The 27,560-nt window shown below is 45.3% G+C and overlaps 1 protein-coding gene across 1 annotated transcript in view; it reads left to right on the top strand.

Annotated features, from left to right (window-relative positions):
* Positions 1-21,610, top strand: part of LOC137375971 (organic cation/carnitine transporter 2-like) — a 151,566-nt gene extending 129,956 nt beyond the window's left edge. Inside the window, exons 8-9 of the mRNA XM_068043786.1 lie at positions 6,002-6,137; positions 17,478-21,610. Coding sequence (XP_067899887.1) covers positions 6,002-6,137; positions 17,478-17,577 — 236 coding nt within the window. The 3' untranslated portion in view covers positions 17,578-21,610. The remainder of the gene's footprint in view (positions 1-6,001; positions 6,138-17,477) is intronic.
* The last annotated feature ends 5,950 nt before the right edge of the window (positions 21,611-27,560 follow it).

Below are 27,560 nucleotides of genomic sequence, written 5' to 3'. Positions count from 1 at the left end.
TGGATTTGGTACTGGGAAATGAACCCGGCCAGGTGTTAGATTTAGATGTAGGTGATCACTTTGGTGATAGTGATCACAATTCGGTTAGGTTTACCTTAGCGATGGGCAGGGACAGGTATATACCGCAGGGCAAGAATTATAACTGGGGGAAAGGAAATTATGATGCGATTAGGCAAGATTTAGGATGCGTAGGATGGGGAAGGAAACTGCAGGGGATGGGAACAATCGAAATGTGGAGCTTATTCAAGGAGCAGCTACTGCGTGTCCTTGATAAGTATGTACCTGTGAGGCAGGGAGGAAGTTGTCGTGCGAGGGAGCCGTGGTTTACTAAAGAAGTTGAAGCGCTTGTCAAGAGGAAGAAGAAGGCTTATGTTAGGATGAGACGTGAAGGCTCAGTTAGGGCGCTTGAGAGCTACAAGCTAGCCAGGAAGGATCTAAAGGGAGAGCTAAGAAGAGCAAGGAGAGGACACGAGAAGTCATTGGTGGATCGGATCAGGGAAAACCCTAAGGCTTTCTATAGGTATATCAGGAATAAAAGAATGACTAGAGTTAGATTAGGGCCAATCAAGGATAGTAGTGGGAAGTTGTGTGTGGAATCAGAGGAGATAGGGGAAGTGTTAAATGAATATTTTGCGTCAGTATTTACAGTAGAGAATGAAAATGTTGTTGAGAATACTGAGATTCAGGCTACGAGGCTAGATGGGATTGAGGTTCACAAGGAGGAGGTGTTAGCAATTTTGGAAAGTGTGAAAATAGATAAGTCCCCTGGGCCAGATGGGATTTATCCTAGGATTCTCTGGGAAGCTAGGGAGGAGATTGCAGAGCCTTTGTCCTTGATCTTTATGTCGTCATTGTCGACAGGAATAGTGCCGGAAGACTGGAGGATTGCAAATGTTGTCCCCTTGTTCAAGAAGGGGAGTAGAGACAGCCCTGGTAATTATAGACCTGTGAGCCTTACTTCGGTTGTGGGTAAAATGTTGGAAAAGGTTATAAGAGACAGGATTTATAATCATCTTGAAAAGAATAAGTACATTAGAGATAGTCAGCACGGTTTTGTGACGGGTAGGTCGTGCCTCACAAACCTTATTGAGTTTTTCGAGAAGGTGACCAAACAGGTGGATGAGGGTAAAGCAGTGGATGTGGTGTATATGGATTTCTGTAAGGCGTTTGATAAGGTTCCCCACGGTAGGCTATTGCAGAAAATACGCAAGTATGGGGTTGAAGGTGATTTAGAGCTTTGGATCAGAAATTGGCTAGCTGAAAGAAGACAGAGGGTGGTGGTTGATGGCAAATGTTCATCCTGGAGTTTAGTTACTAGTGGTGTACCGCAAGGATCTGTTTTGGGGCCACTGCTGTTTGTCATTTTTATAAATGACCTGGAAGAGGGTGTAGAAGGGTGGGTTAGTAAATTTGCAGATGACACTAAGGTCGGTGGAGTTGTAGATAGTGCCGAAGGATGTTGTCGGGTACAGAGAGACATAGATAGGCTGCAGAGCTGGGCTGAGAGATGGCAAATGGAGTTTAATGCGGAAAAGTGTGAGGTGATTCACTTTGGAAGGAGTAACAGGAATGCAGAGTACTGGGCTAATGGGAGGATTCTTGGTAGTGTAGATGAACAGAGAGATCTTGGTGTCCAGGTGCATAAATCCCTGAAGGTTGCTAACCAGGTTAATAGGGCTGTTAAGAAGGCATATGGTGTGTTAGCTTTTATTAGTAGGGGGGTCGAGTTTCGGAGCCACGAGGTCATGCTGCAGCTGTACAAAACTCTGGTGAGACCGCACCTGGAGTATTGCGTGCAGTTCTGGTCACCGCATTATAGGAAGGATGTGGAAGCTATGGAAAGGGTGCAGAGGAGATTTACTAGGATGTTGCCTGGTATGGAGGGAAGGTCTTACGAGGAAAGGCTGAGGGACTTGAGGTTGTTTTCGTTGGAGAGAAGGAGGAGGAGAGGTGACTTAATAGAGACATATAAGATAATCAGAGGGTTAGATAGGGTGGATAGTGAGCGTCTTTTTCCTCGGATGGTGATGGCAAACACGAGGGGACATAGCTTCAAGTTGAGGGGTGATAGATATCGGACAGATGTGAGAGGTAGTTTCTTTACTCAGAGAGTAGTAAGGGCGTGGAACGCCCTGCCTGCAGCAGTAGTAGATTCGCCAACTTTAAGGGCATTTAAGTGGACATTGGATAGACACATGGATGAAAATGGAATAGTGTAGGTCAGATGGTTTCACAGGTCGGCGCAACATCGAGGGCCGAAGGGCCTGTACTGCGCTGTAATGTTCTAAATTCTAAATTCTAAACAGGATTAAAAGTGAGGATGTTTGCTGATGATTTCACAGTCTTCAGTTCCATTTGTAACTCTTCAGATAAAAAGTCCATGAAATAAGACCAGGGTTCAAGCTTGGGTTAATAAATGGCAAGTGACATTTGCACTACATAACTGCCAGGCAATGATCATCTCCAACAAGAAAGGATCTAACCACCTGCCCTTAACGTTCAACAGCATTGCCATCGCTAAAACCCCTACCATCAACATCATGGGGGTCGCCATTGACCAGAAACCTGATGGACCAGCCACATATTATTAGCTTGGATCGAGGATTGGCTAACCAACAGAAAACAGAGAGTCGGGATAAATGGGTCTTTTTTTGGTTGGCAAGATGTAACTAGTGGGGTGCCACAGGGTTCAGTCCTTGGGCCCAACTATTTACAATCTATATTAATGATTTGGATGCAGGGATAGAAGGCACTATAGCCAAATTTGCAGAAGACACTAAAATAGGTGGAATAGTAAGTTGCAATAAAGAAATAAAAAATTTACAAATGGATATGGATAGGTTAGGTGAATGGGCCAAAATTTGGCAGATGGAGTTTAACGTGGATAAGTATGAGGTTATCCATTTTGGTTGGAAGAATAGAAAGGCAAATTATTATCTAAATGGAGAGAAACTTCAGAATGCTTCAGTGCAGAGGGATCTGGGTGTCCGAGTGCATGAATCGCAGAAAACTAGTATGCAGGTACAGCAGGTAATAAGGAAGGCAAATGGAATTTTGGCATTTATTGCTAAAGGAATAGAGTATAAAAGTAGGGAAGTGTTGCTGCAACTGTACAAGGCATTAGTGAGACTGCACCTGGAGTATTCAGTATGGTTTTGGTCCCCTTACTTGAGGAGGGATGTAGTTGCATTGGAGGCAGTTCAGAGGAAGTTTACTAGATTGATTCCAGGGATGAGGGGTTTGTCTTATGAAGAGAGATTGAGCAGCTTCGGCCTTTACTCTATAGAGTTTAGAAGAATGAGAGGAGATCTAATTGAGGTACATAAGATGATTAAGGGGATTGACAAAGTAGACGGAGAGAAGATGTTTCCTCTTGTGGGGCAATCTAGAACGAGAAGTCATAGTTTTAGGATAAGGGATAGCAGATTTAAAACAGAGATGAGGAGAAATTACTTCTCTCAAAGGGTCGTGAATCTGCGGAATTCGCTACTCCAGAGTGCAGTGGATGCCGTGACATTGAGTAAATTTAAGGAAGAGATAGACAGATTTTTAATTAGTAATGGGTTGAAGGGTTATGAAGAACAGCAGGAAAGTGGAGCTGAGGCCGAGATGAGATCAGCCATGATCGTATTGAATGGCAGAGCAGGCTCGAGGGGCTGTATTGCCTACTCCTGCTCCTTCTTATTATGTTCTTATAAATACTTAGCTGCACAAGTAGGACAGAGGCTGGGTATTCTGTGGCATGCAACTCATGTCCTGATGCCCCAAAGCCTTTCAACCATCCACAAGGCATCAGTATGGAGTGTGATGGAATATTCCAACTTGCTTACATTAGTGCAGCTCTATCAACATTCAAGAAGCTCGACCTCATCTGGTACAAAATAACCTGCTTGATTGGCACACCATCCGCCGCATTAAACAGTCACTCCCTTCACTACGATGGCAGCAATGTGTACCATTTATAAAGTGCACTGCAGCAACTCGCCAAGGCTTCTGCGACAGCACCTTCCAAACCTGCGACCTCTAGCACCAAGAAGAACAAGGGCAGCAGATACATGGGAACACCACCACCTTCATGTTCCCTTCCCAAGTCACACACCAACCTGACTTGGAAATATACTGCCATTCCTTAATCATTGCTTGGTCAAAATCCTGGAACTCCTTCCCTAACAGCATTGTGGGTGTACCCACACCTCATGGACTGCAGCGGTTCAAGAAGGGAACTCACCACCACCCTTTTGACAATTATTGCCCACAAGAGTTGATGATCCATCTCGGCCTCCTCCTGAAGTCCTCAGCATTACAGAAGCCAGACTTCAGTCAATTCGATTCACTCCGCGTGATATCACGAAACAACTGAAGGCACAGTATACTGCAAAGGCTATGGGCCCTTACAATATTCCAGCAATAGTACTGAAGACCTGTGCTCCAGAACTTGCCACGCCCCTAGCCAAGCTGCTCCAGTATAGCTACAACACTGGCATCTACCCGGCAATGTGGAAAATTGCCCAGGTATGTCCTGTACACAAAAAGCAGGACAAGTCCAACCCGGCCAATTACCACCCCATCAGTCTACTCTCAATCATCAGTAAAGTGATGGAAGGTGTAATCTACAGTGCTATCAAGTATCACTTGCTTAGCAATAACCTGTTCAGTGATGCTCAGTTTGGTTTTCACCAGGGTCACTGAGCTTCTGACCTCATTACAGCCTTGGTTTAAACATGAACAAAAGAGCTGAACTCAAGAGGTGAGAGTGACTGCCCTTGACATCAAGGCAGCATTTGACTGAGTATGGCATCAAGGAGCCCGAGGAAAACTGGAGTCAATAGGATTCAGGGGGGAAACTCTCGGTTGGAGTCATACCTAGCACAAAGGAATTGTGGCTGTAGGAGATCAATCACCTCAGTTCCAGGACATCACTGCAGGAGTTCCTCAGGGTAGTATCCTAGGCCCAACCATCTTCAGCTGCTTCATCAATAACCTTCCTTTAATCATAAGGTCAGAAGTGGGGATGTTCGCTGATGATTGCACAATGATCAGCACCATTTGCGACTCCTCAGATACTGAAGCAGTCCGTGTAGAAATGCAGCAAGACCCAGACAATATCCAGGCTTGGGCTGATATGTGGCAAGTAACATTCGCGCCACACATGTGCCAGGAAATGACCATCTCCAACAAAAGAGAATAGTAACCATCTCCCCTTGACATTCAATGGCATTACGATCGCTGAATCCCCCACTATCAACATTCTGGGGGTTACCATTGATGAGAAACAGAACTGGAGTAGTCATACAAATACTGTGGCTACAACAGCAGGTCAGAGGCTTGAAATCCTGCTGCAAGAAACTCACCCCCTGACTCCCCAAAGCCTGTCCACCCTCTACAAAGCACAAGTCAGGATTGTGATGGAATACCCTCCACTTGCCTGGATGGGTGTAGCTCCATCAACACTCATGAAACTCGACACCATCCAGGACAAAGCAGCCCATTTAATTCGCACTTCATCCACAAACATTCACTCCTCCACCACCGATGCACAGTGGCAGCAGTGTGTACCATCTACCAAGATGCACTGCAGCAATGCACCAAGGGTCCTTAGACAGTACCTTCCAAACCTGTGACCTCTCCCAACTAGAAGGAAAAGGGCATCAAATTAATGGGAACACCGCCATCTGCAAGATGCCCTCCAAGCCACAAACCATCCTGACTTGGAACTATATCGCCGTTCCTTCACTGTCGTCGGGTCAAAATCCTGGAACTCCCTTCCTAACAGCACTGTGGGTGTACCTACCCCACATGGATTGCAGCGGATCACGAAGGCAGCTCACCACCACCTTCTCAACGGCAATGAGGGATGGGCAATAAATGCTGGCCTAGCCAACAATGCCCACATCCCATGATTAAATAAAAGAAAAGACCTGGATTACATGTGCTATCTATGGCTTTATGTGGATGTGCTGATCTTCACCTTACAGACAATGTATGCTCTATATTTTCACAGGTGTTCATCATGAGTTTCTGCCTTTTATTCTGATGGGGAGTGTGACAGTGTTCTCAGCGATTCTGGTTTTGTTTCTACCCGAAACAGTCAATATTCCTCTCCCAGAAACCATTGATCAGATGCAGAAAATGAAGGGGTAAGTGTCCATAGTCTTTCTGATTCAGTCTTTCTTTTTAAGAGCAACTTAAATTTATATAATGCTTTTATTGTAGAAAATGTCCGAAGGCACTTCACAGAGGAGAAAATGAGCAGGCCCCTGTCCTTTGTGAGAGAGTTAGAAGAGATGATTAAAAACATGGCTGAAGATATGTTTTTTGCAAATAGAGAGAGGCAGAGATTTGGAGGGATTCCGAGAGGGAGTTCCAAAGAGCACTGCTGTGATAACTGAAGGCTCTGCCATGGAAAATGAACGGGTAGTGGGAACTGAAAAGGAGGCCAGGTTCAGAGGGCTAGAGAGTGGGAAAAGGACAGTGGATTGGAGAAGGCTGTAGAGACAAGGTAAAATGAGGCTATGGAGAAATTTATAAACAAGAATGAAAATTTTAAATTCAATCCATTGGGGGACGAGGAGCTCAGCAAGGATGGGAGACACTGGGTGAATGGAACTTTAGATGATTTGGAGTTTATAAAGGATGAGAGGCTGGCAAGGAAGGGATTGGAAAAGTGAGTGTAGGGAAGATGGGTTATATTGATAAAATAAGGGTGAAAGCAGGCAGTGCTGCGAAGGTGGAAATAACATATCTAGAATTACAGTCTACAGCATAGACACAGGCCATTCAGTCCAACTGGCGAACCTCTTCCCACCCTTCTTCATCTAACTCTATCAACATACCCTTCTATTCCTTTCTCCTTCATGTCCTTACTTAGTTTCCTCCTAAATGCATCTATGCTATTCACCTCAACTACTCCTTGAGGGAGTGAGTTTTTTTAATTCATTTTTTAAAATTCATTCATGGGTAGTGGGAGTCACTGGCTTTGCCAGCATTTATTGCCCATCCCTAATTGCCCTTGAGAAGGTGGTGGTGAGCTGCCTTCTTGAACCACTGCAGTCCATGTGGGGTAGGTACACCCACGGTGCTGTTAGGAAAGGAGTTCCAGGATTTTGACCCAGCGACAGTGAAGGAACGGCGATATAGTTCCAAGTCAAGATGGTGTGTGACTTGGAGGGGAACTTACAGGCGGTGATGCTCCCATGCACCTGCTGCTCTTGTCCTTCGTGGTGGTAGAGGTCGCAGGTTTGGAAGGTGCTGTCTCAGGAGTCTTGGTGCGTTGTTGCAGTGCATCTTGTAGATGGTGCACACTGCTGCCACTGTGCGTCGGTGGTGGAGGGAGTGAATGTTTGTGGATGGGGTGCCAATCAAGTGGGCTGCTTTGTCCTGGATGATGTTGAGCTTCTTGAGTGTTGGAGCTGCACCCATCCAGGCAAGTGGAAAGTATTCCATCAGACTCCTGACTTGTGCCTTGTAGATGGTGGACAGGCTTTGGGGAGTCAGGAGGTGAGTTACTCGCCGCAGGATTCCTAACCTCTGACCTGCTCTTGTAGCCATGGTATTTGTATGGCTACTCCAGTTCAGTTTCTGGTCAATCATAGCCCCTAGGATGTTGATAGTGGGGGATTCAGCGATGATAATGCCATTGAATGTCATGGGGAGTTGGTTAGATTCTCCCTTGTTGGAGATGGTCATTGCCTGGCACTTGTGTGGCACGAATGTTACTTGCCACTTATCAGCCCAAGCCTGGATATTGTCCAGGTCTTGCTGCATTTCTACATGGACTGCTTCAGTATGTGAGGAGTCATGAATGGTGCTGAACATTGTGCAATCATCAGCGAACATCCCCACTTCTGACCTTATGATTGAAGGAAGGTCATTGATGAAGCAGCTGAAAATGGTTGGGCCTAGGACACTACCCTGAGGAACTCCTGCAGTGATGTCATGGAGCTCAGATGATTGACCTACAACAACCACAGCCATCTTCCTTTGTGCTAGGTATGACTCTAACCAGCAGAGAGTTTTGCCCCTGATTCCCATTGACTCCAGTTTTGCTAGGGCTCCTTGATGCCATACTCGATCAAGTGCTGCCTTGATGTCAAGAGCAAACCCTCACCTCTTGAGTTCTTTTGTTCACATTTGAACCAAGGCTGTATTGAGGTCAGGTGCTGAGTGGCCTTGTCAGAACCCAAACCGGGTATCACTGAGTAGGTTATTGCTCAGCAAGTGCTGCTTGATGGCACTGTTGATGACACCTTCCATCACTTTGCTGATGATTGAGAGTAGACTGATGGGGTGGTAATTGGCCGGGTTGGACTTGTCCTGCTTTTGTGTATAGGGCATACCTGGGCAATTTTCCACATTGCCGGGTAGATGCCAGTGTTGTAGCTATATTGGAACAGCTTGGCTAGGGGTGCGGCAAGTTCTGGAGCACAGGTCTTCAGTACTATTGGCGGAATATTGTCAGGACCCATAGCCTTTGTAGTATCCAGTGCCTTCAGTCGTTTCTTGATATCACGCTGTGTGAATCAAATTAGCTGAAGTCTGGCATCTGTAATGCTGGGGACTTCAGGAGGGGGCCGAGATGGATCATCAATTCGGCACTTCTGGCTGAAGATTGTTGCGAATGCTTCAGCCTTATCTTTCGCACTGATATGCTGGGCTCCCCCATCATTGAGGATGGGGATACTTGTGGAGCCACCTCCTCCAGTTAGTTGTTTAATTGTCCACCACCATTCATGGTTGGATGTGGCAGGGCGACAGAGCTTAGATCTGATCCGTTGGTTATGGGATCGCTTAGCTCTGTCTATTGCATGCTGCTTGTGCAGTTTCGCATGCAAATAGTCCTGGGTTGTAGCTTCACCAGGTTGACACCTTATTTTGAGGTATGACTGGTGCTGCTCCTGGCATGCTCTCCTGCACTCTTCATTGAACCAGGGTTGGTCTCCTGGCTTGATGGTAATGGTTAAGTGGGGGATATGCCGGGCCATGAGGTTACAGATTGTGGTTGAGTACAATTCTGTTGCTGCTGATGGCCCACAGCGCCTCATGGATGCCCAATTTTGCATTGTTCGAAATCTATCCCATTCAGCACGGTGATAGTGCCACACAACACGATGGATGGTATCCTCAATGTGAAGGCGGTATTTCGTGTCCACAAGGTGTATGCGGTGGTCACTCCAACCAATGCAGTCATGGACAGAAGCATCTGTGGCAGGCAGATTGGTGAGGACGAGGTCAAGGATGTTTTCCCCTCGTGTTGGTTCCCTCACCATCTGCCACAGACCCAGTCTAGCAGCTGTGTCCTTTAGGACTCGGCCAGCTCGGTCAGTAGTGGTGCTACCGAGCCACTCTTGGCGATGGACATTGAAGTCCCCCACCCAGAGTACACTTTGTGCCCTTGCCACCCTCAGTGCTTCCTCCAAGTGGTGTTCAGTTGATGGAGGGCACTAGGTGGTAATCAGTAGAAGGTTACCTTGCCCATGTTTGACCTGAAGCCATGAGACTTCATGGGGTCCGGAGTCGATCTTGGGAACTCCCAGTGCAACTCCCTCCCTACTGTGGACCACTGTGCCGCCACCTCTGCTGGGTCTGTCCCGTCGGTGGGACAGGACATACTCCGGGATAGTGATTGCAGTGTCTGGGACATTGTCTGTAAGGTATGATTCCGTGAGTATGACTATGTCAGACTGTTGCTTGACTAGTCTGTGGGACAGCTCTCCCAACTTTGGCACATCCCCAGATGTTAATAAGGAGGACTTTGCAGGGTCGACAGGGCTGGGTTTGCCGTTGTCGTTTCCAGTGCCTAGGTCGATGCTGGGTGGTCCGTCCAGTTTCATTTTTTTAATTGTTCCACATCCTTAACCACTCTCTGGGTTATGAGTTATCTCCTAGATTAGCAATGGATGGGCTATAGTATTTGAAACTTGGTTCTGAATCAAACAAAATGCCACTGTTGAGTTCATTCTGGTTCAGGCTGAGCAAGCACTCAGGGAAGAATGAAGTCACTGACAAGGGTGCAGCATTTTTGGCAGCAGATGGAAACAATGGCTTCATTCTTCCCAATACTTATTTGGAGACAATTCTGATTCATGCATGACTTAATATCAGACAGGAAGTCTGACAGTGCACGCAGAGATCATAGGGTTGCAAAAAACAGTTGAGAAGTAAGATTGGATGCATCAGTGTACATGTGGAAGCCAATTCCATGTTGTGGATGATACCACCGAAGGGAGGGTTGTCGATGAGGAAGAGGCGAAAACCAACGCTACATACTCCGAGAATTCCAGAAGTGGCTGTGTTGCAGCTGGATGAAAAGCCATTTCTAAAGATAAATTGACTGTGTTAGGCCGGGTAGGATTGCACTCATTGGGGAATGAGCCGCATATGTATCACGGAGAGAAGACAGTGAAGGAGGTGACAAGATTAATCATGTCAAATTCTGCAGTGAGGACGAGGAGGATAAGAAAAGATAATGCCTCATGATCACGGTCACAGGGACAGTGCCTTTGACCAGGGTGATTTTGTTGCTAGGGGCAGTGCAGGAATATAGTGAAATAAATCAAATAGGCCAATTTTTTTTAATCGTTCATGAGATATGGGCGTCAATAGCTAGGACAGCATTTATTGCCTATCCCTAAATGCCCCTGAGAAGGTGGTGGTGAGCTGCCTTCTTGAACCGCTACAATCCATGTGGGGTAGGCACACCCACAGTGCTGTTAGGAAGGGAATTCCAGGATTTTGACCCAGCGACAGTGAAGGAATGACAATATTGTTTCACGTCAGGATGGTGTGTGGCTTGGAGGGGAACTTGCAGGTGCTGGTGTTCCCATGAATTTGCTGTCCTTGTCCTTCGAGGTGGTAGAAATCGTGTGTTGGAAGGTGCTGTCTAAAGACCCTTGGTTCGTTGCTGCAGTGCATCTTGTAGATGGTACACACTGCTGCCACTGTGCGTCAGTGGTGGAGGAAGTGAATGTTTGTGAATGGGGTGCCAATCAAGCGAGCTGCTTTGTCCTGGATGATGTTGAGTTTCTTGAGTATTTTTGGAGCTGCATCATCCAGGCAAGTGGAGAATATTCCATCACGCTCCTGACTTGTGCCTTGTAGAGGGTGGACAGGCTTTGGGGTGTCAGGAGGTGAGTTACCTGCCACAGAATTCCTAGCCTCTGACCTGCTCTTGTAGCCATGGTATTTATATGGCTACTCCAGTTCAGTTTCTGGTCAATGGTAACTCCAGGATGTTGATAATGGGGGATTCAGTGATGGTAATGCTATTGAATGTCAGGGGGAGATGGTTAGATTCTGTCTTGATTGAGATAGTCATTGCCTGCCGCGAATGTCACTTGCCACTTATCAGACCAAACCTGGATATTGCCCAGGTTTTGCTGCATTTCTATACGGACTGCATCACTTGCAGCTTCAGAAGTTGTGGGAAAGGTAACCATTACTGGGAGAGGACGATACATTCAAGAAGCTTGAATAAGGGGAATAGGTCAGAAATTGAGTAAAGATTGAGGAGGACAGAGCGATCAAGGCTCAGCTTTTTTTGTTATAATGTGTTTGAAAGGACAGTGTGTGAACAGAGCAAGCTATCACAATGCTAACGAGGATTGGTGCCAGAAAAGGTAGTGGTCAGGAGCAGGATGAAGAGAGGCTCAAGAGGGAAGGAGATGGAAATCATAGAAGAGCTGAGCCTCTATGAGACCCACTTCATTGTATCTCCTGTTGGTGTATTATTTTATGACATGCCATCTTTCATTTCAGTGCTAAGTGGCCAAGACCATGATTGATGATGGAATATTGGCTGTTGGGGCTCACTCAAATTCCACATCCCATTTTCCAGCAGAGATCCCTGGAGAACCCTAACTTTGCATACCCGCAGCCCCCAGTCCCCCACCCACCTTCCAGGGACCATTCAGTTGCCAATTCTTGTTGGACATATTCCTGGAAGTTCCATCACGATATCCACTGTTTCCAACAGCCCCATCTAGTCTAGCAGTCTTTTTTCTTGTCTCCAATGTTTTTATAATTAGTTTTAAAAAAAGCAAAAATGTCAGCTGCAGTTTAGTTGGAAGCACACTCATTTCTGAGCCAGAAAGATGTGGGTTCAATCCTGTCATAGAGACCTGACAGATTATCTGGTCAGTATCACATCGCTGTTTGCAGAAGCTTGCTGTGCACAAACAATCACAAACATAACTAGACCAACCATATACATTCTGTGGCTGCAAAAGCAGATCAGAGGCTGAGTATTCTGCAACAAGTAACTCACCTCCTGACTTCCTAAAGCCTTTCCGCCATCTTCAGGGCACAAGTAGGAGTGTAATACAATACTCCTGACTAGCCTGGATGAGTGCAGCTTGAACATTCAAGTGTTCATCTCCATCTGGGACAAAGCAGCCTACTTGATTGGTACCCCATCCCATCTGCTATTTTGCACATTGACTTCCTTCACAACCAGCACACTGTGGCAGCATAGTGTACCATCTGCAAGATGCACTGCAGCAACTCGCCAAGGCTTTTTCTGCCAATTGCCATAAGGAATAGGAACAGGACTTTCCAAATCCACGACTGCTACTACCTAGAAGAACAAGGGTAGCAGGCACATGGGATCATCACCACCTGCAAGTTCTCCTCCACGTCACACAGCATCCTGATTTGGAAATATATCGCCATTCCTTCATCGTTGCTGAATCAAAATCCTGGAACTCCCTACCTAACAGTACAGCATCTACACCAGACAGACTGCAGCATTTCAAGAAGATGGTTCAGCAACACCTTCTCAAGGGCAGTTTGAGTGGGCATTAAATACTGGCCTTTCCAGCAATGCTCACATCCCGGGATCGAATAAAAAATAAATTGCTTACCAAATTTCCTACATTAAAAAGAAACAGTGACTGCATTTCACCAGTACTTCATTGGCTTTAAAACACTTGGTTTCTGATGCCATGAAAGACACTACATAAATGTAAGTCTTGTATAATTAATAAAGGAAAGCGTTCAAAGAAAATGAAAAAAAAAATTTTTTTTAATGCTGCTGTTATTTTTCTCTTGTGCTGCTTGCAGCAGTGGCCAGGAGTTTAATGTTTAGTTTCTGGAGACTTCATTCTTTAAAAGTTAGCAACTCCAGGGACCACCTGGAGTTGGCAGAGCCTAGTGGCAGAGCCACTAGAGTTTCAGATCATCTAACACAGCACAAATCTGGCAGTGAACTTGTGAACACCTGATCAGTAGGTCTCAGAAACTAGAGCAGATTGACTTGCAAAATAATGGGCATTATACATTATAGAAGGAACTAGGTGCTATCCTGAATTTCTGCAACATTGCTTTCAAAACATTAACAGTCCTAACAAGGAAAATAAGACTAACATATCAACTTGATGTGTCTTAGTGTCTTAACTCTTAATGAATTTCCACTCTACCTGACCGTTTAGGTCTGAATGTAGAGTTTTTAAAAATTATTTCTTGGGATGTGGGTGTCATTGGCAAGGCCAGCATTTATTGCTCATCCCTAATTTCCCTTGAGAAGGTGGTCGTGAGCCACCTTCTTGAACTGCCGTAGCCCAGGTGGTGTAAGTGCACCAATGTGCTGTTAGGTATGGAGTTCCAGGACTTTGGTCCTGAGAAAGTGAAGGATCCACGATGTAGTTCCAAGTCAGGATGGTGTGTGCCTTAGAGGGGAAATTTCAGTGGTGGTGTTCCCATGCGTCTGCTGCACTTGTCTATCTAGGTGGTAAAGGCCGTAGGTTTGGAAGGTATTGTTGAAGGAGCTTTGGCAAGCTGCTGCAGTGCATCTTGTAGATGATACACACTGCTGCCATAGTGTGCCAGTGGTGGAGGGACTGAATGTTTAGGGTGGTGGATGCGGTGCCAGTCAAGAAGACTGCTTTGTCTTGGATGATGTCGAGCTTCTTGAGTATTCTTGGAGCTGCACTCATCCAGGCAAGTGGGGAGTATTCCATCACACTCCTTTGACAAGGTCCCGCATGGCAGACTGGTACAAAAGGTGAAGTCACACGGGATCAGAGGTGAGCTGGCAAGATGGATACAGAACTGGCTCGGTCATAGAAGACAGAGGGTAGCAGTGGAAGGGTGTTTTTCTGAATGGAGGGATGTGACTAGTGGTGTTCCGCAGAGATCAGTGCTGGGACCTTTGCTGTTTGTAGTATATATGAATGATTTGGAGGAAAATGTAGCTGGTCTGATTAGTAAGTTTGCGGATGACACAAAGGTTGGTGGAGTTGCGGATAATGATGAGGATTGTCAGAGGATACAGCAGGATATAGATCGGTTGGAGACTTGGGCGGAGAAATGGCAGATGGAGTTTAATCCGGACAAATGTGAGGTAATGCATTTTGGAAGGTCTAATGCAGGTGGGAGGTATACAGTAAATGGCAGAACCTTTAGGAGTATTGACAGGCAGAGAGATCTGGGCGTACAGGTCCACAGGTCACTGAAAGTGGCAACGCAGGTGGATAAGGTAGTCAAGAAGGCATACGACATGCTTGCCTTCATCGGTCGGGGCATAGAGTATAAAAATTGGCAAGTCATGTTGCAGCTGTACAGAACCTTAGTTAGGCCACACTTAGAATATTGCGTGCAATTCTGGTCGCCACACTACCAGAAGGACGTGGAGTGTTTGGAGAGGGTACAGAGGAGGTTTACCGGGATGTTGCCTGGTCTGGAGGGCATTAGCTATGAGGAGAGGTTGGAAAAACTCGGATTGTTTTCACTGGAACAATGGAGGTGGAGGGGCGACATGATAGAGGTTTACAAAGTTATGAGCGGCATGGACAGAGTGGATAGTCAGAAGCTTTTTCCCAGGGTGGAAGAGTCAGTTACTAGGGGACATAGGTTTAAGGTGCAAGGGGCAAAGTTTAGAGGGGATGTGCAAGGCAAGTTCTTTACACAGAGGGTGGTGAGTGCCTGGAACTTGCTGCCAGGGGAGGTGGTGGAAGCAGATACGATAGCGACGTTTAAGAGGCATCTTGACAAATACATGAATAGGAAGGGAATAGAGGGATATGGGCCCCGGAAGTGCAGAAGGTGTTAGTTTAGGCAGGCATCAAGATCGGCCCAGGCTTGGAGGGCCGAATGGCCTGTTCCTGTGCTGTACTGTTCTTTGTTCTTTGTTCCAGGCTTTTGCCTTGCAGATGGTGGACAGGATATGGGGAGTCAGAAGGTGAGTTATTGGCTGCAGAATTCCCAGCCTCTGACTGTTCTTGTCAGCCACAGTATTTATGTGGCTGCTCCAGTTCAGTTTCTGATTAATAATAACCCCCAGGATGTTGATGGTGGGGAATTCAGCGATGCTAATGCTGTTGAACGTCAAGGGGAGATGGTTAGATTCTCTCTTGTTGGAGATGGTCATTACCCTGCACTTGTGTGGTGTGAAAGTTACTTCTCAGTTATCAGCCCAAGCCTGAATGTTGTCCAGGTCTTACTGCATGTGGGCACAGACTGTGTCAGTATTTGAGGAGTTGCGAATAGTACTGAACACTGTGCAATCATCAGCGAACATCCCCACTTCTAATCTTATTTTGGAGGGAAGGTCATTGATGAAGCAGCTGAAGATGGTTGGGCCTAGGACACTACCCTGAGGAACTCCTACAGCACTGTCACAGGACTGAGATGATTGGTTTCCAACAACCACAACCATCTTCCTTTGTGCTATGTTATGACCGGGTGAGGAAGGGGTCTCAGGCTCCCCTCTGGCCCCTTTCCTAGTTTGGCCATAACATAATTTAACTTTTAAAACATAGTTTTTAGCTTCACCTCAGTGAGTCCTTGCTCACTGCTGTCTAACTGTAATTGTAAATAAACCAATCAGACAGGCTTTCTTAGGTTTAAACAAGAGAGATATAAGTTTATTAAACTTATCTCTCTCTAACAGTAAAAATTACTAAAAATATGCGACACACTAGCATATATACGAGATAAACACACACTCAAATAGATACAGAGGAGGAGAAAGAATTAAAGGGGGAGGGTTTGGAGTAGTAGATGGAATTCAGTTAGTCTTTAGTTTTGCTATAAAGTCTTTGGTTGGATTTGTGGTCTTGTAGATCTCGCTTGGGTCCAGTGCACACTTTCAATCTTGCTTCTCTAGTACCAGAAGGCTGAAGAGATCCTCTGTCTTGCAGATAAAGTTGCTTCCGTGGGTCCCTGGGACTTTGCTTGAGAAAGAGAGAGAGAGTTCCCTTCTTTCTCTTTGGTTTTCAAATTGCAGTCTGCCCTTTCCGTGTGGCACATTTCAAAAAGTCCCCGGGTTGGCCAGCAGGTTAGTCATGTGACCAGCTCTTTATTTCAAACAGCAACGTCTGTTTTCAAAAGTTCTCCAGTCACACTCAGTGGGGGGAGAGGGGGTGGAGGGTTGTCTCTTACAAAGTCAGTGGCTCTCAATATCTTTTGATCACACTATTGACAAAACCCATATCGCTAATTGAATCAGTGAGCACTCCCATTGTCTCTGTGCAACGGTGTCTCAGAATGCAAATGTACACCCATGTTTCAGCTGTTCAGCTCTGTCGTTCTTTTAAACAAATTATGTTCAATGTCCAGTAAAAAGGGTTCAAGCAGTGTTCCATATGACGAAATTGAGGATATAAGATGATTAAGGGGATTGACAAAGTAGACGTAGAGAGGATGTTTCCTCTTGTGGGGCAATCTGGAACGAGAGGTTATAGTTTTAGGATAAGGAGTAGCAGATTTAAAACAGAGATGAGGAGAAATTACTTCTCTCAAAGGGTCGTGAATCAGTAGAATTCACTGCCCAGAGTGCGGTGGATGCCGGGACATTGAGTAAATTTAAGGTGGAGATAGACAGATTTTTAATTAGTAAAGGGTTGAAGGGTTATGGAGAACGGGCGGGAAAGTGGAGTTGAGGCCGAGATGAGATCAGCCATGATCGTGTTGAATGGCGGAGCGGGCTCAAGGGGCTGAATTGCCTACTCCTGCTCCTAGTTCTTATGACATTATGACCTTATGAAATTAATATGTTTCCATTTGGCCAGTGTGGTTTCTGTCACAGCTAGGTATGACTTCAACCAGTGGAGAGTTTTCCTCTGATTCCCATTGACTTCAGTTTTGCTAGGGCTCCTTGATGCCATACTTGGTCAAGTATTGCCTTGATGTCGAGGGCAGTCACTCTCACCTGCCTTTGTTTGTGCTTGTGCCCCTTGCCCACTGAGTTGAGATTGATTTTTCCTGTCAACTTGAGCTTGATTGATCCCACAGATACAAAGTTTACATTACCATCTTCCTTGACATCGCAGCATGTTTTGTTATTAGCAATTTGTGGCACAGTAATGCATTAGTACAGTCGCATCCTTCAATATCATATCAGCTGACATGAAAACTTTTTGAATTACTGAAATAAAGCCAGTTTGGTATGAAATAAGTGACTGTATCCATCCAGGGAAATATGATAGGTAAGTTTCACTTAACATTCATTCTTAATGACAGTGCTGTTTTTGATTTAATCACAGGTTCAAGTGTAGAAGCACACCCAGGGATCATGACCATTTTTATAAGAATGGAACAACCAGAGAAAGCAATATGATGGTTAGTAAAAAGGAGGAAATTTAACTCAGCCCTGGTCACAGATCAGCACAAATGAAATAGACAATCAGTCCTTTCTGAATTGGATTCTGAATGGTTCTGAAGAAGGGTCACTGACCTGAAACGTTAACTCTACTTCTCTCTCCACAGATGCTGCCAGACCTGCTGAGTATTTCCAGCATTTCTTGTTTTTATTTCAGATTTCCAGCATCGCAGTATTTTGCTTTTATATCAATTCTTTCTTTCCAGTTTATGCCATGGACTAACATTAACTCCTATTGAAATATACATAGCAATGCAATTGAGAAACTCAGGGACCACTGTCAAATACTCCGATCAACAGGATATTGCACCATTTGATGTTTCCCACATTTTCTCACTTTCATATGGAACCAACAATGTATTCTCGTGAAACACAAAACTTTGTGTTGCATGTTGGACTAAAAGTATTATGGAGTCAAATTTGACATTTGGACAACAGACCTGTGGAGTATGCTGGCCCACCAGTCATCCACACCTACATTGAAGAAGCGGCTGCAATTTTGAGTCGCCAACTTCATTTACATCCAGCTGCCGCACTGTAGGCCCCAAGGGGTGTTCTGCTGCAGCTCAACAGATTGAGGCCTTCCAATATCAGGCTGCCCTAGGCACCAGCAAGGAGCTGGGAGTGGAGTCACAAGTCATTGTGTGGGGTCCCAGGGCAGTAGCAGCTTAGATTGTTTTTGTGGGACCTGGAGGAGTGTTCCTGCTCCACTGGACCCAAAGGAAATAATACCAGACTTACCTTGGCTGGACCTCATCAATTCCCATTTCCCGTGGAACTGGTCAGTGTGTGCATGGCACATGCTCCAACCAATTCCAAACTAAAATGGAAATCATGATCCTAGAACTCTCCATTTGCATATTAAAAGGAGCCTACTATCAAAAACAGTTGGGAGATTCGGGTGCCCAATTGTAGGCTCCTTCAAAATGTCACCAGCATGTTCATTAGTGTTAATGGGACAGTTAGGATATCAAAGCCATTTTGAGTCCATCACTACCCTGTTAGCGCCAGACAATAGAAGTGAAAATTGGCCCTATATGGTCAAATCCTCCCTCTGTTTTCTCTCCCAGGAGAGTAATTTTGGTAAAAATCATGAACCAAGCAGCAGTGCCTTCCGTTTAGCTGATACTGTTAGCTATTCCTGTCAACCATTACTTCTGCTCCGTTTCTCCAAATTGAGTCCAAACTCCCTCTGCTGGTATTAAATGGGAAATAAATCCTCAGATTAGATACAGGGAGAAGAGATTTAAAATCATAAGTGGGGGCCAGGACTGAAATTGAGAAAGATAGTTAGAATAGCACGATACTGGCAACATAGGGTAATAGAGGATTTAAAAAATCTGATTGAAATGATAAAGAAGAAATATTGTATTTGTGACTAATGACATGTAGGTGAGAATTTTGGTGTGGAAGAAGCATTATAATGTTGTCCATTATTTTGAGTGGAAGTTTAGGAATTATTTTACACATGGTGCCCATTATAAACTAGTACTTATGGAGCCTTTTTGAAACATGAATCACACTCTCGAACAAGATTTAGACATATGTCTGCAGTCATTGATTGTGAATTTTGAATGCAGTCATTGCTGATGTTCAGTTCAGTTGTAATGCACTTTATTTAACCGTTTGCCTGAAATGTTTCTTTTGTTGTTCATCTCAGAATTACAATTATTCTCCTTATTAAGAAGCATGATTATTAATTATTTTCTAAATGGCAAAAAGCTGGTAGGAATTGTGGAGGAACAAAGAGATTTAGGGGTACAAATACAGAAATAACTTTAAAAACTAGTGTTAAATTATGAGGATAGATTGCACAGACTCAGCTTGTATTTCCTCATGTACAGAATGGTAGCATAATGGTAATGTTACTGGACTAGTAATTGAAAGGCCTGGACTTATGCGCTGGAGCCATGAGTTCAAATCTGGCCACAGCAGCTGGTGGAGTTTAAATTCAATTAAAGCTAGTCTCAGTATGAAGATCTCAGAACAACCGGATTGTCATTAACAACCCATCTGGTTCACTAATGTCCTTTAGGGAAGGAAATCTGCCATCCTTACCTGCTCTGATTTACATGTGACTTAAGACCCATAGCTTTGTGGTTGACTCTGAACTGCCCTCTGAAATGACCTAGCTAGCCACTCAGTTGTATCAAACAGCCACAAAAAAAATCAAATAAGTATAAAAATGGGCAGACCATTTGGCATTGACCTAGGCAACAGAAATGACTTAACCACAGCCTGCCTTGTCAATCCTGGAAAATCATCCTCACTAGCATATGGGGACTCATGCTCAGCCTGACATAGTCAGAACTCACAGATCTTACAGCCAATGTACCAGACTCCTTCTTCTTTATCCCTGGGTCTGTTGTTTCCTACAGGTGGTGACACAGTGGAATACATTCTAGAGGGAGTGGCCCTGGGAGTCTTCAACATTGTCTCTGGGCCTGCGGAATCTCATTGAATCAGGTCAAGCATGGGAAAAGAAACTTCCTGCTAATTGTCCTGTATTGCCCTCCTTCAACTGATGAATCAGTACTCCTCCATGTTGAACATCACTTGGAAAAAGCACTTGGGGGTAGCAAGGGCACAGAATGTACTCTGGCTGGGGGACTTCAATGTTCATTACCAAGAATAGCTTAGTAGCACCACTATTTACCAAGTTGGCTGAGTCCTGAAGGACTAATCTGCCAAATTGGGCCTGCAGCAAGTGGTGAGAGAACCTACAAGAGGGAAAAATGTGCTTGATCTCATCCTCACCAATCTACCTGTCGTAGATGCAGCTGTCCATGACAGTATTGGTAGGAGTAACCACCACGGAGTCCTTATGGAGATGAAGTCCCGTCTTAACACTGAGGATACCCTCCATTGTGTTGTGTTGCACTACCACTATGCTAAATGGGATAGATTCAGAACAGATCTAGCAGCTCAAAACTGGGCATTATTGAAGTGCCCTGGGCTGCATCACCAGCAGCAGCAGAATTGTAATCAACCATAATCTGTAACCTTACGATCTAGCATATCCCTCACTCGACCATTACTATCAAGCCAAGGGATCAACCCTGGTTCAGTGAGCAGTGTAGGAGAGTATGCCTGGAGCTGCACCATGCATACCTGAAAATGAGGTGTCAACCTGGTGAAGTTAGTTTAGTTTTTAGTTTAGAGATACAGCACTGAAACAGGCCCTTCGGCCCACCGAGTCTGTGCCGACCATCAACCACCCATTTATACTAATCCTACACTAATCCCATATTCCTACCACATCCCCACCTGTTCCTATATTTCCCTACCACCTACCTATACTAGGGGCAATTTATAATGGCCAATTTACCTACCAACCTGCAAGTCTTTTGGCTTGTGGGAGGAAACCGGAGCACCCGGAGAAAACCCACGCAGACACAGGGAGAACTTGCAAACTCCACACAGGCAGTACCCAGAATTGAACCCGGGTCGCTTGAGCTGTGAGGCTGCGGTGCTAACCACTGCGCCACTGTGCTGCCCTTTTTTTTTTAGAGATACAGCACTGAAACAGGCCCTTCGGCCCACCGAGTCTGTGCCGACCATCAACCACCCATTTATACTAATCCTACACTAATCCCATATTCCTACCACATCCCCACCTGTTCCTATATTTCCCTACCACCTACCTATACTAGGGGCAATTTATAATGGCCAATTTACCTACCAACCTGCAAGTTATAACACAAGACTATATGCATGCTAAACAGGAGAAGCAGCATTCAATAGAGCAAAGCAATTCCACAACTAACTGATCAGATCAAAGCGCTGCAGTTTTGCCACATTCAGGTCTGAAAGCTGGAGGACAATTAAACAACTAACCAGAAGAAGATGTGGGGCGGCACAGTGGTTAACAACACAGCCTCATAGCTCCAGCGACCTGGGTTTGGTTCTGGGTACTGCCTGTGCGGAGTTTGCAAGTTCACCCTCTGACTGCGTGGGTTTCTGCCAGGTGCTCCGGTTTCCTCCCATAGCCAAAGACTTGCAGGTTGATAGGTAAATTGGCCATTGTAAATTTCCCCTAGTGTAGGTAGGTGGTAGGAGAATTGAGGGAAGGTGGGGATGTGGTAGGAAATATGGGATTAATGTAGGATTAGTATAAATGGGTGGTTGATGGTTGTGCACAGACTCAGTGGACCGAAGGGCCTTTTTCAGTGCTGTATCTCTCTATGACTCCAGGAGGCGCCACAAATATCCCCAAAGCTGGGGGAGCACAGCACATCAGTGCAAAAGACAAGGCTGAAGCATTTGCAGCCATCTTCAGCCAGAAGTGCTGAGTGGATGATCCATCTCGGTCTCCTCCTGAGCTCCCCACTGTCATAAGATGCCAATCATCAGAGGATTCGATTCACTCCAGATGATATCAAGAAATGGCTGATGTCACTGCATACAGCAAAGGATATGGACCCTGACAGCATCTTGGTAGTAGTCCTGAAGACTTTTGCTCCAGAACTAGCTGCACCTCTAGCCAAGCTGTTCCAGTATAGCTACAACATTGGCATCTACCCAACAATATGGAAAATTGCCCTGCCCACAAAAAGCAGGACAAATCCATTCCAACCAATTATCGCCCCATCAATCACTCTCAATCATCAACAAAGTGATGGAAGATGTCGTTGACAATGCTATCAAGTGTCACTTACTCAACGGTAGCCTGTTCACCGATGCTTAGTTTGGGTTCTGCTAGGGCCACTCAGCACCAGACCTCATTGCAACTTTGGTTTAAACATGGACAAAAAAGCTGAATTCCAGAGGTGAGGTGAAAGTGACTGCCCTTGACATCAAGGCAGAATTTGACCAAGTGTGGCATCAAGGAGCCCTAGCAAAACTGAAGTCAATAGGAATTGTGGGGGAGTGGGGGGGGGGGGAAGAAACTCTCCACTGGTTGGAGTCTCACCTAGCACAAAGGACAAAGGAAGATGCTTGTGGGAGGCCAATGATCTCAGCCCCAGGACAGCACTACAGGAATTCCTCAGGTAGCGTCCCCGGCCCAACCATCTTCAGCTGTTTCATCAATGACCTTCCCTCGATCATAAGAAGTGGGGATGCTTGCTGATGATTGCACAGTTTGCATTACCATTCACAACTCCTTAGATACTGAAGCAGACTGTGCCTACATTCAGCAAGGCATGGGCAACATTCAGGTTTGGACTGATAAGTGGCAAGTAACATTCGCGCTACACAAGTGCAGGGCAATGACCATCTCCAACATGAGAGAATCTGAGTACCTCCACTTGCCATTCAATGGCATTGACATCGCTTAATCCCCCACCATCAACATCTTGGGTGCTACCATTGACCAGAAACCTAACTGGACCAGCCACGTGTAAATGCTGTGGCTGCAAGAGCAGGCCAGAGGCTGGGAATTCTGTGGTGAGTAACTTACCTCCTGATTCTCCAAATCCATCATCTACAAGGCACAATTCAGGAGTGTGATGGAATACTGTCCACTTCCCTGGATGAGTGCAGGTCCAACAACACTCAAAAAGCTTGACACCATCCATTTGCTTGATTGGCACCCCATCCATCATCATGCACAGTGGCAGCAGTGTGTACCATCTACAAGATGTACCGCAGCAACTTGCCAAGGCTCCTTCGACCGCACCTTCCAAATCCGCAACCTCTACCACCTAGAAGAATAAGGGCAGTAAGTGCATCGGAACACCACCAGCTGCAAGATCCCCTCCAAGCGACACCCCATCCCGACCTGGAACTATATCGCCTTTCATTCTCTGTCACTAGATCAAAATTCTGGGACTTCCTTCCGAATAGCACTCTGGATGTACCTACATCACAGAGTTTGCAGCAGTACAAGAAGAGAAGGCAGCTCACCGCCACCTTCTCAAGGGCAGTTTGGGACGAGCAATAAATGCTAACCTTGCCAGCGACAGTAACATCCCATGAATAAAAAAACAATGAAGGGGTGATCAAATTGAGGTGTTTAAAATGAATAAAAATTTTGATAGGGTAGATGGAGAGAAACTGTTTCTCCTGGTGGAGAAGTCCAGAACAAAGGTGTATCATGGTAAAATTAGAGCTAGGCCTTTCAGGGGTGATATCAGGAAACATTTATCACACAAATGTAGTGGAAATCTGAAACTCTCCTCCTCCCCCACCCTCCCCAAAATATGCTGTTCCGGCTTGGTTAATTGAAAATTTCAAGAGTTTGATGGTATTTTGTCAGGCAAGGGCACTAAAGCATTTGGAACCAAGGTAGGTAAATGGAGTTAAGATACAGATCCACCATAATATAATTGAATTGCAGAATAGACTTGAGGGGCTGAATGGCCCACTGTTGTTCCTAATATATTATGGTTGTGAAGCAAAATTATCGGGCTCACAATAGAGTTTGCTCCAAGTCATCTGTGTGATTGAATATGAGCTCGGTAGTGAATTTATTTTCTGTGTGATTAGAAATTGAAATGCTCTTCAATTCAAATAAATATGGTTTACCAATAAATGAAGTCTCTTCTGACTCAAATAAAATTACACACTGCACAGAAGCATTTCTATCTTTATTCCATCAAGACTAAGATATTGCTCAGATTGTTGGTTAAGTCTGCACTCCCCACTCTGCAAATACTAACCTTATTCATTTCCGTACAATTCTCTATTTGTTGATACAGACCATGCTTTGGAAATCTTTCAATCTGTTAGTGTTGAATCCCACATAATAGCACAGGCCCTTCTTTCAGTTCCCATAATACACTGTGGTCCCAATGCAACAATGCCAAGATTGCTGCTCTTCTGATGCTGCATGCACCTGCGATACAATGAGTGGCCTTGTGCTGCAAAGTGAGGTAAGCTCATTTATATATCTTGCTGTGCCTGGCACATAACACATGGCATACTGTGAGGTTGCATGGATTAGGGTAGAAAACTACACATTAAAATTTACAGATGACACAAAGGTATGCAGCATTGCAAGCAGTATAGATGGAAGTATAAAATAATGAAGCGATATTGATAGATTAAGTGAATAGGCAAAACAAATGGATATCAATGTAGGTTGGGAAGTCTAAAACTAGGAGACATAATCTAAAAATTAGAGCCAGGCTTTTCAGGAATGAAATTAGGAAGCAAAGGACTGGATTTCGTGCAGGAGATGGGACTTCCAGCACTGAGTCGAAAAGGCAGGGTAACCTGGCCTCTGCAATTTTTCAGATCCCCGGAGTGATCCTCCGGTCTTTTGGAGTCAAGGTTTAAGAAGGCTGGATCCCTGTCCCTTTAAAGAGTTCACTCCCCCAAGAGCTGCTGGCCAATCACTACTGGGAGGGGTGGCCACTTCCAGGCGTCCACCCCACGAGGCGGAGGCTCCCCCTGCTGCTGCTAAGATCTCAGCGGCAGCGAGAAGAGGATCTTATTTGGCCTCTGGGTGGGAAGGTCGTCATTGGCCTATCCTGCCGCTGGAAGAATTAGAACTAGGATTCCCGGCATCAGGTTCCGTGATGGGCGATTTTGCACCCCCCCCCCCCCCCCCCCACCGCCATGAAATCCGCCATTGGGATGAGAACAAAATCCAGCCCAAAGGGTGGTAGAAGTTTGAAACTCTCTTCTGCAAATGGCAATTGATGCTGGATCAATTCTAAATTTTATATCTGAGTTTAATAGATTTTTGTTATCCAAAGGTACTAAGGGATATGGATCAAAGGTGGGTATATGGAGTTAGTTCACAGATCAACATTGATTTCATTAAACAGTGGAACAGGCTCCAGCAGCTAAATGGCCCACTCCTGTTCCTATGTTTGCCAAGGCCGAATACACTTATTTAGGATATATCATGGGTTAAGATCAAGTGCTCCCGTGAGAGGCCAAGATTCAGGCAATAATACTTTCCTGTACCCTGGACAAGGAAAGAAGTGATACGATTTCTGCATATGTGTGGGTTCTACAAGAAATTTGTCTCATCTTGTATAAACCTATGAGCCTGGGACCTAGTCACAACACAATCCGGGAATAGTCCGGCTATACCTCAGTTTCAGCAGCCTTAACTGGCTTCTCCGAAACCGCTGGAGACCCAGACAAGCCATTTCCAAGCAAAAAATCTACACCTTCAGTAGGCAAACTAAGAACAACACTGACGGTAACAGGACCACTGACTAAATCACATTTTAAATCAACTCTATGGGTGAATTTTACTGGCCCCAGTGTCAAGGCCCGTGGCGGGCCTCTCCTGGAGGCATTTTCCGGGCCCTCCCCATATTACTGGTGGTGGAGAGGCCTTGTGGTGACTCCCCTGCCACTCGGCAACGGGAGCAGGATTTAAATAAATCAATGAATTAATTACCAACCTACTCCCACCAGCCGTCCCGCTGCCATATTCCAGCCGGTTGCTGGGACTCCCGTGCTTTCAAAATTCTGATGGGAGATCTGATGTGGGGCATTGGTGGAGGAAGGGGGGGCGGGAGGTACGTTTCCGGGGAGTTGGGGGGCGGGGCAAAACCGTTTTGATTGGTCTAGGAGGTGGTGGGAAGGGGTAAGGTTCAAATTGTATAAACTTTGTTTTGGGGGGTGGGGGTCGGGACTGCAAAATAAGTTTTTTTTGGGGGGGTGGGCAAGTAATAATTTGTTTTGTCATGGGGGGTGGTGCGGTGGGAGAGGGTATTGAAGCTTTAATCAGGTTTTTCCTTTTTAATTTACAATTCATACCACTTTAAAAATTTAAATGACTTTGAAGGGCTTGAAGCCCTTTAAAAATGCCGCCTGTGCAGTGGAGCACCTGCCCCATCCTCGTCATCCTGGAGTGGGGGGGTGGGGGGTGCAGTCCACCCTAGCCATTTAAATGAGCAGCCGTGCTAAATATTGCGGCGGCTCCGTGGTGCATATCTCGCAAGTGCGCCGCATTATTTTTGAAGCTCGCCGCATATGGGAAAGTTTAAATGAGTTCCATCAAAATCCTCAGCTAACAACTTCATATTCAGCAAACTATTGGGGAAGAAATTCATGTCACCTGCCAACATCAATGACTCTGCTGCCCCGTATCTCTAAGAATAACAATTAACTTGTCTGCCTCACCAGATAAAAGTGGGATACTTCTGCCTCAAACAGAAAACTTCTGTAGTTTTCTGCAATCTGATTCACTCTATCAGTGGACGTGGGAGAAACTACCTGCTTGTCATGAACGTTACCCGCTAGGACATATTTGCTGGGGAGACCCACATGGTTATACACATGTGACAGGCTTGTTTTTCCATTTCCAACACACAGCCTTCACATGTATATTTTAATGTGAAAAATAACATGTTGCTCCCCTCGAACCAAACTTTTCCTCCGGACTTCCTCTTTTACTAACCTGGAGTATGTCTGCGTCTTTAGCTTTGCCATCTTTCTCAATAGAACTAGATCTCTTTTCATTACCAAACTTTCTATCTCTCCAATTTCTCTGAAAGTTTCCAAATTAGGGCTTGTTATTACTGCACTTGTGAATCAATTCATAATCATCTGTCACTACTGTGGCGTCCCTTATTTTATAAACCTTACCCTCTTTCAGGTGGAACTTTATTCCCAGCGGGAACTACTTTTGAATTCTTCCATCAGAATCAGTTCCCTAATGCTCTCAAAGTCTTGTCAAAACTTCATCGATCTATACCACCTGTCAAAAACCATTTCCTTCGCTCTAGCAAATTCCACAAATGTCTGGCCTGTTTCCTTTTTAAATTTCTGAAGTTCTGTCTGTAGGAGAGCATATGGGTGTTGGTGTATGTCCGAGGGCTAAGAAAGCAGAGATCAATTAAGACTTGGCTCCTCGCTTGAAGCTGGAGAGTATTGTTCAAGTAGAACTAGCCATAATTGAGTTAGAAAGAGACGATGGGATTTGAAAGAGAAAGGGAAATGGAGATTAGAAGGTGAAAGAGAAATGAAAATATTTGAGTCTACTTGAGCAATACTCTCCAGCTTTAAGCGAGGAGCCGAGTCTTAGATGATCTCTGCTTTCCTAGCCCCTGGACTTACA

The sequence above is a fragment of the Heterodontus francisci genome, chromosome 12 (assembly GCF_036365525.1).
Source record: "Heterodontus francisci isolate sHetFra1 chromosome 12, sHetFra1.hap1, whole genome shotgun sequence".
Taxonomy (NCBI): Eukaryota; Metazoa; Chordata; class Chondrichthyes; order Heterodontiformes; family Heterodontidae; genus Heterodontus; species Heterodontus francisci.
Note: the sequence above shows the minus strand (reverse complement) of the source record. Positions and strands in the feature narration are given on the sequence as shown.